Source organism: Rhineura floridana, chromosome 8 (genome assembly GCF_030035675.1).
Source record: "Rhineura floridana isolate rRhiFlo1 chromosome 8, rRhiFlo1.hap2, whole genome shotgun sequence".
In the NCBI taxonomy this organism is placed as follows: Eukaryota; Metazoa; Chordata; class Lepidosauria; order Squamata; family Rhineuridae; genus Rhineura; species Rhineura floridana.
The window spans coordinates 6,505,637-6,521,056 of NC_084487.1; the positions used below are offsets into that span (position 1 = coordinate 6,505,637).

The 15,420-nt window shown below is 40.6% G+C and overlaps 1 protein-coding gene across 3 annotated transcripts in view; it reads right to left on the reverse strand.

Moving 5' to 3' along the window:
- Positions 1-15,420, reverse strand: part of EXOC4 (exocyst complex component 4) — a 572,497-nt gene that overhangs the window by 396,895 nt on the left and 160,182 nt on the right. For all 3 annotated transcript variants that reach the window (XM_061638085.1, XM_061638088.1, XM_061638087.1), the window contains exon 8: positions 4,251-4,396. In XM_061638085.1, the coding sequence (XP_061494069.1) occupies positions 4,251-4,396 (146 nt within the window). The remainder of the gene's footprint in view (positions 1-4,250; positions 4,397-15,420) is intronic.

A 15,420-nucleotide genomic window follows, 5' to 3' on the forward strand; every position in this document is an offset into this window, starting at 1 on the left:
CTGTGGCTTCCTTTATGGAATCAATCCATCTCTTGTTTGGCCTTCCTCTTTTTCTACTCCCTTCTGTTTTTCCCAGCATTATTGTCTTTCCTAGTGAATCATGTTTTCTCATGATGTGTCCAAAGTAGGATAACGTCAGTTTCATCATTTTAGCTTCTAGTGATAGTTCTGGTTTAATTTGTTCTAACACCCAATTATTTGACTTTTTCGCAGTCCATGGTATCTGCAAAGCTCTCCTCCAACACCACATTTCATATTAGTTGATTTTTCTCTTACCCACTTTTTTCACTGTCCAACTTTCATATCCATACACAGAGATCGGAAATACCATGGCCTGAATGATCCTGACTTTGGTGTTCAGTGATACATCTTTGCATTTGAGGACCTTTTCTAGTTCTCTCATAGCTGCCCTCCCCAGTCCTAGCCGTCTTCTAATTTCTTGACTATTGTCTCCATTTTGGTTAATGACTGTGCCGAGGTATTGATAATCCTTGACAAGTTCAATGTCCTCATTGTCAACTGTAAAAAGGTAAAGGTGACCCCGCACTTATAGTGTGAGTCGTTTCCAACTCTTAGGGTGACGACTTGCGACGTTCACTAGGCAGACCGTATATATGGGGTGGGATTGCCAGTTCCTTCCTCGGCCTTTCTTTACCCCCCAGCATATGCCGGGTGCTCATTTTACCAACCACGGATGGATGGAAGGCTGAGTGGACCTTGACCCCTTTTACCGGAGATTTGACTTCCTCCTTCCGTTGGAATCAAAGTCCGGCCATGAGCAGAGCTTCGGCTGCGTTACCGCCGCTTACCACTCTGTGCCACGGAGGGACGTAAAGTTACATAAATCTTCTGTTGCCATTACTTTAGTCTTTTTGACTTTCAGCTGTAGTCCTGCTTTTGTGCTTTCCTCTTTAACTTTCATCAGCTTTCGTTTCAAATCATTACTGGCTTCTGCTAAGAGTATGGTATCATCTGCATATCTTAAATTATTGATATTTCTCCCTCCAATTTTCACACCTCCTTCATCTTGGTCCAATCCTGCTTTCTATATGATATGTTCTGCGTATAGATTAAATAAATAGGGTGATAAAATACACCCCTGTCTCACACTCTTTCCGATGGAGAACCAATTGGTTTCTCCATATTCTGTCCTTACAGTAGCCTCTTGTGCAGAGTATAGGCTGCGCATCAGGACAATCAGATGCTGTGGCACCCCCATTTCTTTTAAAGCATTCCATAGTGTTTCATGATCTACACAGTCAAAGGCTTTGCTGTAGTCTATAAAGTCTGTGGTCTCTTGTTTAGTTTTCCATATTTCTTGACAATTTTTGTTAAAATTTGGACAGATTCAGTCTCAGTAGCTTATAGCAATTCTATTGGTATGCCATCTATTCCTAGTGATTTCTTTCTTCCAAGTATTTCAAGAGCAGCTTTCACCTCACATTCTAAAATTTCTGGTTCTTCATCATACGGTTTCTCTGTGAAAGAATCTTTCATCCTTGCATTTCTTTTATAGAGTTCTACAGTGCATTGCTTCCATCTTCCTTTTATTTCATCTCGGTCAGTCAGTGTGCTCCCCTGTTGATTATTCAACATCCCCACTCGTGGTTTAAATTTCCCTTTCATTTCTCTAATCTTTTGGAATAGGGCTCTCGTTCTACCCTTTCTCTTGTCCTCTTCTATTTCTATACAGTGACTATTGTAATAGTTCTCTTTGTCCATACATACTAGTCGCTGTATTGTTGCATTTAGGGTTCTGACTGTGTTTCTATCTCCTTTTGCTTTTGCTTTCCTCTCTTTAACCATTTCAAGAGTTTCTTCAGTCATCCATTGAGGTCTTTCTCTCTTTTTAACGAGAGGTATTGTCTTTTTGCATTCTTCCCTGATAACGTCTCTGACTTCACTCCATAGTTCTTCTGGTTCTCTGTCAACTAAGTTTAAAGCCCCAAACCTGTTCCTTATTTGATCTTTATATGCTTCTAGGATGTTATTTATATTGTATTTTGGCATCATAATTGCTTTTTTGGTCTTATTTAGCTTTACTCTGATTTTCAATACGACCAGTTCATGATCTATACCACAGTCTGCTCCTGGTCTTGTTTTTGCAGAAAGTATGGAACTTCTCCATCTTCTGTTACCAATTATATAATCAATTTGATTCCTATATTGACCAATTGGTGATGTCCATGTGTACAGTCATCTTTTTGGTTGCAAAAAATGTGTCTGCAAGAAACAAATTATTGGCTTCACAGAATTCAATAAGTCTTTCTCCTTCTTCATTTCTATCTCCTAAGCCCCATTTCCCCACAATTCCTAGTTCTTCTCTGTTCCCTACGTTTGCATTCCAGTCCCCCATGATTATCATCATATCTTGTTTTGATGTGTGATCAATTTCTTCCTGTACTTCTGCGTAAAATCTCTCCAATTCTTCTTATTCTGCGTTTGACATTGGATGATGACTTGGATGATGGTTATGTTAATAGGTTTCCCGTTTAATCTCACTGATATCACTCGCTCAGACCTTGCGTTGTAGCTCCTAATTGCTTTTGCTACATCACTTCTCACTATTAAAGCAACCCTGTTTCTTCTTGATTTCTCATTTCCTGCATAAAATATTTTGTAGTTGCCTGATTGAAAATGTCCCATTCCCGTCCATTTTAATTCACTCATGCCAAGTATTGTAATGTTGATACATTCCATTTCTTGCTTGACAATTTCTAACTTTCCCTGGTTCATGCTTCTCACATTCCATGTGTGCGTCGTACAACTCCAGACTTTTTTTTGCATCTGTGCGCATCAGCCTCTGGGCTTCCTTTCGGCTTTGACCCAGCTGCGTCATTAGTCACAGTGCTACTCGTACTTGTCCTTTGTTCTTCCCCAGTAGCTCATTGAGTACCTTCTAACCTGGGGGTCTCATCTTCCAGCACTATCTCGTGTTGCATTTTGGATACTCTGATCATAGGATTTTCGTGGTAAGAAGTATTCAGAGGTGGTTTACCACTGCCTTCCTCTGAGTTTGGATGCATCTTAGTCTGGTGTCTCAGCTTTGACCATTCCACCTTGGGTGCCCCTGCTAGGAGTCTAGCCTCTTGGTCTAGACTCCTGACTGCATTGCTCTCAGCTTCTTCAACACTCTCAAACCCCCTCACCACGTTAAGGTCTGCATCCTAAAGGGTGTATGCATGCACACACTTTCATAAATGGAAATCCTACGAAGATAGTAGTCAAGAAGTCTGAAAATCCTAGAGTAGGAGAACCAGCCAACTAATGACATCATAATCCCAATGAAGTAGTTTCTGAATGTAAAAGCTCCAGCTTCTAAACATTTGAACAAACATTGTTTCCGCCAATAAAAACATAGTTTTATCATTAATTTAAAAGATGTGTATCCAGCCTGCCGCTAATCAATCAAAAGAGTTTACTTTGAAGTAATGGGCTAATGGTCTTCAAAACATCAAATGAGTTGGTCAAAGAGAAGTCATAAATGGGGGGGGGTTGCTGAATGAAGGCTGTAACTCGGGAGTACATAAGATGAAGCTGATAATCATCTATGTAAAAGATGTTGATTAAAACACCATGAATGAAAGAAGCAAACAATGGATCAAGGCCAGAATTCTGCAGCTGATCAAAAGAGCATGGAAGACAGGATGCATAACTGCCAACGAAGATCCGGCTTTGCCCTTGTTGTCCTATAACTTTATGTAAGAGATGTTCCTGCGCATGTCTACGTAAGCGTGTATGTCAATCAGAAGCAGAGAATTCTGAAACAAACCAGAGTATCTGACTTTCAGCTATGAAGCCGAAACACCCCAATCATTTTATCCTTTGCAAGAACCACCAACCCATCCCTACTCTGCATGTGTATACTCAGCATGTGTATGTTCTCTATCCCCCCAGAGGGGACAGAGAGCTCCCCCAGCCCCTCTGCCTTCCCCAGTTTATGGAGATGGATAAAGCAGTGTCTTGTACTGTGCCTCACAAGGGAAACAGAAGAGCATCAGTCTCCACTTCCTCTTCCCTCTACCACTTTTTTGCAGCCAGGAATCCACCTCCGCAGCTCTCTTAGAGAGGCCAGACTCCCAATGAATGTGAAAATGGAAGAGCCCATTTACATTTGCAGCACTCCGCACTAAATTAAGTGAAAACAAATGGATGTCGGGTTATTCTCAAGCACAAGGCAGTACTGAAGGTGTACAGGCCAATCTCAATGCATAGCATAGCTTGGAAAAGACAGGCTCAGCAGCACTTACTTGAACAGAGATGTTTTAGGCCTCTGGGGTTTCTTTTTTGCAAAGAACGCTGCAAATTCCCTTCCCGAGCTGGCATAACTAAGCTGAGCTGATGGCTCCGAGGACGTCTGTGTATTTTTCATATCCAAGTACTCCGTGAGCAGCATCTGGAGAGAAAGGGAGGAGGGCAACAGTGTTTCAAGAAACCCATTCAAACAGTTTTGTAAACAAGTTGCAAGTTAATGCAGTAAACCTAACACATACCATACATGACTACAGTTTGCACAAAAGTTGATAGTCACATTAAAGTTTCATCAGCAGAAGGCTTTTGTTTCTACTGATAAAACTGGCAAATTTCTAAGCTACTAACACACCACCACCATTTTGTGTTGTAGGTGCCAACACAGCCCGTTTCACATGTAATTATATTATCTTGCAGAAGACATTCCATGCTGGAAATTTAGAAAACTCCCTATAAAGGTCAGTAAAGTTGAATTTTGTAAAAAAAAGGTTCCCCTGATTTCCTGAAAATGCAGAAATTTATTGATCCCTCTCAGCAAATATTTGCTGCACAGATTTGAATATTTAGCCTGCCAAACTGGGCCAAATTTTGTAAATTCTTCAAATGCATTGCAGAGCAAATTCACACTACAGAGCTGGATTATTTTAACTATAATTCCCTCTTTGCAGTGACCCTTGGGAATTGCACTTCTTCTTTTTTTATCATTAATTTTTATTCAAATTTTCAAAGACAAAAAACAAAACAAAACAAAAACAATTAAACAATAAAATAAAATGTTGACTTCCGATTTGTCGCAGATCAGTTATAGGTCTACAATATATAACAATCCTGTCTCTAAAATTATATTATAAAATCACTTTCCTCCAGTAGTTATCTTAATTAATCATCAAATCTCATAAACATTACTTTATTCTTTCCACAAAAAGTCAAAGAGAGGTTTCAATTCCTTGAGAGATATATCTTTCAATTTTTCTCCAAATAAACATGTCGCTTAATCCATCTGATTCAAATCTGTTAGGCCCAATAATTTCAATAGCCATTCTTCCATTATCTGTATTAATTCCATCTTCCATCTTCAATAATCCTGTTAAGTCCAGTAATTTCAGTAGCCATTCTTCCATTATCAGTATCCCATAATAATCTTGTTGTCATAGCCATAGTCCAAATAAACATATTGATTAATCCATCTCGTCAAATCTGTTAGGTCCAATAATTTCCATAACCATTCTTCCATTATCAATATTAATTCATAAGAACATAAGAACATAAGAAGAGCCTGCTGGATCAGGCCAGTGGCCCATCTAGTCCAGCATCCTGTTCTCACAGTGGCCAACCAGGTGCCTGGGGGAAGCCCGCAAGCAGGACCCGAGTGCAAGAACACTCTCCCCTCCTGAGGCTTCCGGCAACTGGTTTTCAGAAGCATGCTGCCTCTGACTAGGGTGGCAGAGCACAGCCATCATGGCTAGTAGCATTGATAGCCCTGTCCTCCATGAATTTGTCTAATCTTCTTTTAAAGCCATCCAAGCTGGTGGCCATTACTGCATCTTGTGGGAGCAAATTCCATAGTTTAACTATGCGCTGAGTAAAGAAGTACTTCCTTTTGTCTGTCCTGAATCTTCCAACATTCAGTTTCTTTGAATGTCCACGAGTTCTAGTATTATGAGAGAGGGAGAAGAACTTTTCTCTATCCACTTTCTCAATGCCATGCATAATTTTATACACTTCTATCATGTCTCCTCTGACCCGCCTTTTCTCTAAACTCAAAAGCCCCAAATGCTGCAACCTTTCCTCGTAAGGGAGTCGCTCCATCCCCTTGATCATTCTGGTTGCCCTCTTCTGAACCTTTCCCAACTCTATAATATCCTTTCTGAGATGAGTCGACCAGAACTGTACACAGTATTCCAAATGCGGCCGCACCATAGATTTATACAACGGCATTATGATATCGGCTGTTTTATTTTCAATACCTTTCCTAACTATTGCTAGCATGGAATTTGCCTTTTTCACAGCTGCCGCACACTGGGTCGACATTTTCATCGTGCTGTCCACCACAACCCCGAGGTCTCTCTCCTGGTCGGTCACCGCCAGTTCAGACCCCATGAGCGTATATGTGAAATTAAGATTTTTTGCTCCAATATGCATAATTTTACACTTGTTTATATTGAATTGCATTTGCCATTTTTCCGCCCATTCACTCAGTTTGGAGAGGTCTTTTTGGAGCTCTTCGCAATCCCTTTTTGTTTTAACAACCCTGAACAATTTAGTGTCGTCAGCAAACTTGGCCACTTCACTGCTCACTCCTAATTCTAGGTCATTAATGAACAAGTTGAAAAGTACAGGTCCCAATACCGATCCTTGAGGGACTCCACTTTCTACAGCCCTCCATTGGGAGAACTGTCCGTTTATTCCTACTCTCTGCTTTCATCTTCCATCTTCCATCTTCAATAGTCCTGTTAAATCCAGTGGTTTCAGTATCCATTCATCCATTATCAGTATCCCATGATGATCTTGCTGTCATAGCCATAGTCATATAACAAGAGTCTGATGGGAATTTCCCCCATCACAAATATGTCCTTGCCATCAATTCTGAATATGTTGCTGAAATATTGTTGTAAAGTCACATCTCTGCTCTTCTTTTTTACAAAATGCACTGGCTCATCTCTTAAAAGTTTTTCCATTGTCACATATTTGTAGTTAATTCCATAAATTTTTTCTATGTCAAGCCCCATCACATCATTCCAGTCAAGAATTCTGAATATGTTGCTGAAATATTGCTGCAAAGTCATATCTCTGTTCTTCTTTTTTACAAAATGCACTGGCTCATCTCTTAAGAGTTTCTCCACTGTCACATATCTGTAGCCAACTCCATAGATTTTTTCTATGTCAAGCTCCATCACATCATTCCAGTCCAGAAAATTATCCTCGAAATAGAAATCCCTCTTCCGTTGGTATCTTTAGAATGCACCTCCAGGACAGCTTTTTGCAATAAAAACAAATATAAGCTTTTTCGATTTCTTTCCTCCTTAATTTCGTGAAAGAGAAAAGCCATAACTCACCCAGAAGTTCTTCACAGCTGATTCATTGACAAATCTCTTTTTTGCTGCAACAATTTAAACCAAGTAAAAAAAGAAAATAGAAAGAAGGATGCTTATCTGCCTGTTAGAGTCCGTTTTTCTTTGAGGAAAAGATAAACGTGTCACTGTAATCAGCTAGAGCTTGATGAAAGTCCGTCCGGCATTGCAGTTTGAACCTTCTCTCATAAATAAATGAAATCCAGTCCTCCCCACAAAAACAGGCTTTGTGGTTAATCTCTACGTTTCTCCCTGTCCGGGAGAAAATCTTTACCAGTCAAAAAGAATGTTTTGACTGATTTTAAAGCTGAAAAAGCTTCTTCTGAGACGAGAGCTCGACTCAGAGGCAGCACAGGCAAAGCAACCCTTCCCGGAAGTGGGGAATTGCACTTCTGTAAGGAGGAGATCCCCAGAGAATTATCACCAAACCCAGACCAACGTACGATTCACAAATATTCATTGGGTAGGCAATGGCAATTGAAGCAGTATAAAGCATATGGGTTTGTAGCATAGATAGGGCCTAGGATACAGTCACTAAAGTAAACTATTCCATTGTTTATAAGAGATAGAAGGCGAGGTCAGTTACTCTCATTCCATCATCTTTACTCAGTGAAAGATTATGTTTTTAAAAGGCAGAAAAATAAATTGATTTTGATCAGCACAACTTAGGGCAGTGATGACACCTGGGGCCCCTAAGAGCACAGCAGGATTATTGGTTATCATATTTCACGCTGTTAGAAAGCTGCCTAACCTAACAAGAGAGCACTGAAGGTAACAAGGGGGATGTATCTGTGAAGGAAGGATCGTATTCAAACAAACTAGCATGAAATAACAACCAGGCCAACAGCACTGAGCTGCTAATTAGACACAACTGAGAATTCTTTTTTTAAAAAAGATACAACACAATTAAATAAAGATAACCTGATTCCTATCCCTAAATATCTCAATTAGTTCACCAGCAGAGAGACGTCTGATGCATTCTCATTCCAGTGCAAAAAGAAAAAGCAGCAGGATACGGCTATTTTTCACAGCAACATATCCACTTGCTTAGTTCACTGTTAAAGGCTGAGTCACACATTCAAGGTATACAAGGCCTATAAGTTAAGTTGCACTTAAAGCTGCAGTATGCAGATAAGGAATGTGAGCTCTGAAACATGTCCATCATATCAGAGAGCCAGGATTGCTGCAGCACCCTGTCAAGCAAACAGCCAACAATAATGCTACCATGTAAAGTGCGGAACACTGCTTAATTTCCATCTCATGTTCTTCTCAAAGAAAAATCTCTTAAGGGGGGAAAGTATATTCATTTGTATTCAGTATGGCTGAAGTTTTCTGGGTAATGCACAACTCTGCAGGAGCAAACTGATAAGCACAGGTGCGGTTTGGGGAAAGCACAGCCACATCCAAAAGGAAATGATAACAGAAACCACCAGATGATAGGATGAGGCAACCGAACAGGTGTTGAACCCAATACAGGCTGGCCCCGCTTATATAGCAGGTTCTGTTCCAGACTGCCGCCAAAAAGCAGAAACCGCCAAAAAGCGGAACCCATTGAAAATAATGGTGCACATCACATGAAAATGACATGAAAATGGCGCGTGACAAAAAACCGCCATAAAAGCAGAACAAGCGCTTTAAAGCTGGGACTTTCCGGAATTGAAAGCCGCCGCATTAGCACAACGCCAAAAGGTGAAACACCATAAAGCGGGGCCCGTCTGTACCTGGAAGGAAATCTGAGCAAATGCTGCAATTCTTGTGCAGACCTTGTCAAAGGAAGGAAGGAAGGAAGGAAGGAAGGAAGGAAGGAAGGAAGGAAAGGAAGGAAGGAAGGAAGGAAGGAAAGGAAGGAAGGAAGGAAGGAAGGAAGGAAGGAAGGAAGGAAGGAAGGAAGGAAGGAAGGAAGGAAGGAAGGAAGGAAGGAAGGAAGGAAGGAAGGAAGGAAGGAAGGAAGGAAGGAAGGAAGGAAGGAAGGAAGGAAGGAGAGCCCTTCTTCAATCAGGGAGGCAAGCTGACTGGACACCCAGTACCACCTGAAAAAAACTTTTTTGTTTCACCTCCCAAGAATAACCAGGAAATCAGTTGGCTATTTCTAGGTTACTATCTCAGGAAGGCAAGACCAGATCTGGATAAGCTCATGAGCAAAGATAGGTGGACAAGCATCCAGCATCTGAACACAAAATGTTTCATGAGCATCACTGCAATGAGCTGGGGGGGATGGATGGAGGAGAAAGCAAGTAATGAACCATCTCCATACAGCGCCTGTTAATATTTTTGATTCACTGTAAGCCTCTTGGCTTTTTATGAGCTCAGGATGGCATTCATGGGTCAATTAATTGTAGGAAAGCCAAGAAGCAAAGCTGAGAATCTTTATAACTTCGTAGGCAAACTATTCACAGTTGAGATAGCTTGTTTTAAAAAAATTGCTGAAGACCTTGCCTAATTAGTTTCATGCAGTACCAGCTTCACAGGGCAACCACTATTATTTATTAGTATTCACTTATAAAATACCTAAAATTTTCTGTTAGAGCCTACTCCAATTCATAGCTCACCTCCAATGCCAGTCCCTTCAGCTGGCTGTTCTAAAAAAGGTTACTAGGTTTAAATTTTACAGCCTCGAGCGGGGAGGGGGCTTGCACACGTAGCGCTATACAACCCATTTTTTTCTGCTCATTGAAGTGATTAGGCATATTTGCCTGAGGATGAAGTAAGGCTGTGAGTGTTTGGTCCTACAACGTTTAATTATTAACTGCAAAGCCATCCATCAAAATCCTTGTTAGACATTAACCAAATGCATAAAGAGCAAGATTTATGAGTAACTGTACAGTTTGCAGCATCCCATCCGTCTATAACAAGGACTTCTGACTTCCTGTTCAACAGGGGTTGAATGTAACCATCCGTGTATTAGACATTAAGAGCAAACAAATTTGGACAAGACAGCAAAGAGATCTAGTGCATAATTATTTTCTTTTTTCAAAAACCAAACTAAAACCCAAGTATTGTAGAAAAATAGCTGTTGGACTGTTGCAGCAAAACCAACAGAATATACATGTTTGTACATCACAGTAAGCTTGTTTTCTGCTGCTGCTGATTTACAATTAATCATCAGCACACCCATAGACACTGCCAAATTGTTCCCCCTTAGCTCCTCCTCTGGAACCTTCTAGCAAGAACCTTTTCCAATCAGAAAGCTAAGCTTCTTATAGCTAAGAAGACAAAAATGGATGAACAGTTTCATTCCTTCACATCGACAAACCACCCATCACCAATACCTACAAAGTATTTGCTGGACAAAGGTTAGATGGACTAAAGTGGCTGGAGAATAAGAAAAAAAGGAAAGGCAAGAGGCTGTGTTAACAGCTACATGGGGGAAGCCCCTTTGATCTCACCATTGGGAGTTCCATTTGGCCCCTTCTCAAATCTGAGCCTTCAGAAGGAAAAAAAACATGTGGCTAATCTCTGCACTGGTTGCTTGCTTTTATTTTAATGCAAAGATAAGGCTAAAACAGGATGAGAGGCACAATTTTATTTTTGTGGAGAGCCTGTGGACATATAGAGTGCACATTGCTCTCACATAGAAACAGAGTTTCATGCATGTACTTCTCTGTACCTGAATTCCTGGAAATGTGAAATTGAATTTAAAAGCTATGGGTTTTTAAAAATAAAAATAACTCTCATATTCAACGTGCTGTTCAGAATCCATCATTGTGCAAGTGCTAAGCAATATTTTCAACTGAAGAAAAATTAAGCAAAGAAATGCTTGGCTAATGGAAAGAATGCCAATCTTGCTGTGATAGTTGTTAAATGCTCGTTCTTTAATTAGCATAGGCCTGCAAATGTCCATTCCACAATGGCAGAGAGGAGTAATTCTCCAAATGCCCAATACCCAGGTTATATAGGACGTCCTTCCCTCTGCAAAATTCTGCTGTGGCTGGGACTTGTCACTGTGAAGAAGTACAGCTACTAAGGAATGGAACTCTCTCATATTTCACATATTCAGAACAACACTGTCACTATATCTCTGTTGCAGGACTTGGGGGAATACAGGACAGGCAAGACAGTATCTTACAGGCAGACAGTTTGGAGTACTCCAGTTGTTTGCACACTGGCTCAACCACAAAATTCCTGCATGTTGCAGGAACCTTGGGAAGTGCTGTAGGTGGGCATCAGCTCCATGTGAACTATACTCCCTCGAATATACCCAACATGTCCTACACAGGCATGCTGAGCATGTTCAAATAATCTTCTGAGGACTTTCAGACCATTTCTAAACTTTTAATTGGGAAAAGGTTTCCAAGGAATTCTCAGAACTCTCTTAGAAAACTATGTACTAACTAGGAGCTTCACACGCTAACCCCCCACCCACCCATACACACAGGGACTCCCAAACACATACACACTCACACAGACTCCCCCCCACCAGGGCTCCCAAACATACATACACCCACAGACTCCCAAAACACAAACATACACACAGAGAGAAGGAGGGCAACTCCCAAAATGCCCCCATCCCTCCAGGCATCTTCCAAAATTGCTCCACCCCCAGGTAACCACTTATCTGCCTCCCATGTTGTTGTTGTCATTGCCGCCCCACCCCACTCGCTTGCCTGCCCCCCACTCGCTCACCTGCCTGACATCCTTGCATCCCTCACTCCCTTGCCTGCCTGCTGTCCTGTTGCTGCGCCCCACTCCCATGAGTGACGGCTTACAAAAATATTATATCATTTAGATATATTCTTTTTAATTTATAATGTCCTAAACAGTTTGGTTGCAACATACTTCAAAGAATGATCATAACCATGCTTGCTCAGAATTAAGTCCCTTTTACTTCAGTAGCATTTACTCCCAGGTAAGAATGCTTGAAAAGAAATTATTCAGACACAAAGACTTTATGAAAAGCAAGCAACATAATTGGCTATCCTGAAATTATAAAATGTATACACTTAGAAAATCAACCTTGGTTTGAGTACTTTCAGATTAGAGCAGTATTCTAGGAATTCTTGAATGCCAAACGTATGAGAGATCTAATTGAATATGAGAAATGGATTATAAAAATGCAAGTTGATTTATCATTTGCTCTTGAAATATGATGTTGACCATGAACAAGTGAAAAAATGCATAATTATATGGCCACAAAGTGTAGGAAATAACATACCAATTGAGACACTTTGGAATACAGGTTCTCCTTAAATGTGAATATATTTTAAACAAGTTAGGACTGGATAATTTACTGTATTTTTGGTCTGACTGATCTCTTTTTCCTTACCACCACTTAGCCTCGCTGGAATAAGCTCAATGAAACTAAATTTAAGAACCTATGTTCAATACGCCTACAGCCATACTACCCTGAACATACCCGATCTCGCCTGATCTCAGAAGCTAAGCAGGGTCAGCAGGGCTGTTAGTACTTGGATGGGAGACCACCTCTGAATACCTCTTACCATGAAAACCCTATGAATATATATAAAAAAATTCATAGGGTCATCATATGTCGTAATCGACTTGAAGGAATATAACAAAAACAAAAATGTTCAATACGGGGGGGGGGGCATCCAGGAGCTATCATCTCTTTCCTAAACTATCATATGGAGACTGTAGTCAAGTGCATAAGGGTGAACAAGCTGAAGTTCAAATTTAAGAAACCAGAGGTTGGGGAATCCCAAGGCTTTGGAGAGTGTTGGCGTGGCTAAGGTTGATGGAATAGCAGTCTTGAAATTCAGACACGTTCAGGGCCCAGAGGTACTCCTGAATATGCAGGTAACACCAGTGGGCAGGGGTCCCTGTTATCACCTGCAATCACTGAAGCATTTTCCAGTGTAGGGGTGGGCTGGGGCATGATGCTGGCAAGGGAAGCTAAATTATTTTTGCATAGGTCAGCAACATAGCTTAATTTGACCTGAAATTCAACCACAGACATGTCTTTCAGAATCTACAAATTTGCCCCTAAATTTCCCTTGCCAAAAGTTTAGAGAAACTTTGTTGGCAACTTTATTAAGCAGTAAGCTACTACTTCCCCCTTTAGGATGCAGACCTTAACGTGGTGAGGGGGTTTGAGAGTGTTGAAGAAGCTGAGAGCAATACCATCAGGGGTCTAGGCGAAGAGGCTAGACTCCCAGCAGGGGCACCCATGGCAGAATGGTCAAAGCTGGGATACCAGACTAAGATGCATACAAACTCAAAGGAAGACAATGGTAAACCACCTCTGAATATCTCTTACCACAAAAACCCTATGAACAGAGTATCCAAAATGCAACATGAGATAGTGCTGGAAGATGAGACCCCCAGGTCAGAAGGCACTCACCGAGCTACTGGGGAAGAACAAAGGACAAGTACGAGTAGCGCTGTGACTAATGACGCAGCTGGGTCAAAGCCAAAAGGAAGCCAGAGTCTGATGCACACAGACGCGAAAGGAGAGTCTGGAGTTGTACGACACACACAATAGGAACATGGAATGTGAGAAGCATGAACCAGGGAAAGTTAGAAATTGTCAAGCAAGAAATGGAACGCATCAACATTACAATCCTTGGCGTGAGTGAATTAAAATGGACGGGAATGGGACATTTTCAATCAGGCAACTACAAAATATTTTATGCAGGAAATGAGAAATCAATAAACGGGGTTGCTTTAATAGCGACAAGTGATGTAGCAAAAGCAATTAGGAGCTACAACGCAAGGTCTGAGCGAGTGATATCAATGAGATTAAATGGGAAACCTATTAACATAACCATCATCCAAGTCATCATCCAATGTCAAACGCAGAATAAGAAGAATTGGAGAGATTTTACGCAGAAGTACAGGAGGAAATTGATCACACATCAAAACAAGATATGATGATAATCATGGGGGACTGGAATGCAAAAGTAGGGAACAGAGAAGAATTAAGAATTGTGGGGAAATGGGGCTTAGGAGATAGAAATGAAGAAGGAGAAAGACTTATTGAATTCTGTGAAACCAATGATTTGTTTCTTGCAAATACATTTTTTGAGCAACCGAAAAGACACCTCTATATGTGGACATCACCAGATGGTCAATATAGGAATCAAATTGATTATATAACTGGTAACAGAAGATGGAGAAGTTCCATACTTTCTGCAAAAACAAGACCAGGAGCAGACTGCGGTATAGATCATGAACTGGTCGTATCGAAAATCAGAGTAAAGCTAAAGAAGACCAAAAAAGCAATTATGATGCCAAAATACAATATAAATAACATCCTAGAAGCATATAAAGATCAAATAAGGAACAGGTTTGGGGCTTTAAACTTAGTTGACAGAGAACCAGAAGAACTATGGACTGAAGTCAGAGACGTTATCAGAAGAATGCAAAAAGACAATACCTCTCGTTAAAAAGAGAGAAAGACCTCAATGGATTACTGAAGAAACTCTTAAAATGGTTAAAGAGAGAAGGAAAGCAAAAGCAAAAGGAGATAGAAACACAGTCAGAACCCTACATGCAACTATACAACAACTAGTATGTATGGACAAAGAAAACTATTACAATAGTTATTGTATAGAAATAGAAAGGACAACAAAATGGGAAGAACAAGAGCCCTATTCCAAAAGATTAGAGAAATGAAAGGGAAATTTAAACCACGAGTGGGGATGTTGAATAATCAACAGGGGAGCACACTGACTGACCGAGATGAAATAAAAGGAAGATGGAAGCAATACACTGAAGTACTCTATAAAAGAGATGACAGGATGACAGATTCATTCATGGGGGAACCATATGATGAAGAACCAGAAATTTTAGAATGTGAGGTGAAAGCTGCTCTTCAAATACTTGGAAGAAACAAATCACCAGGAATAGATGGCATACCAATAGAGTTGCTACAAGCTACTGAGAATGAATTTGTCCAAATTTTGACAATTTGTCAACAAATATGGAAAACTAAACAACAGCCCACAGACTGGAGGCGGTCAATATATATTCCAATTGCAAAGAAAGGGGATCCCAGGGAATGCAGTAATTATTGAACTATTGCCTTAATGTAATGTACTGCCTTCAAGTCGATTCCAACTTATGGCAACCCTAAGAATAGGGTTTTCATGAGGCTGAGAGGCAGTGACTGGCCCAAGGTCACCCAGTGAGCTTCATGGCT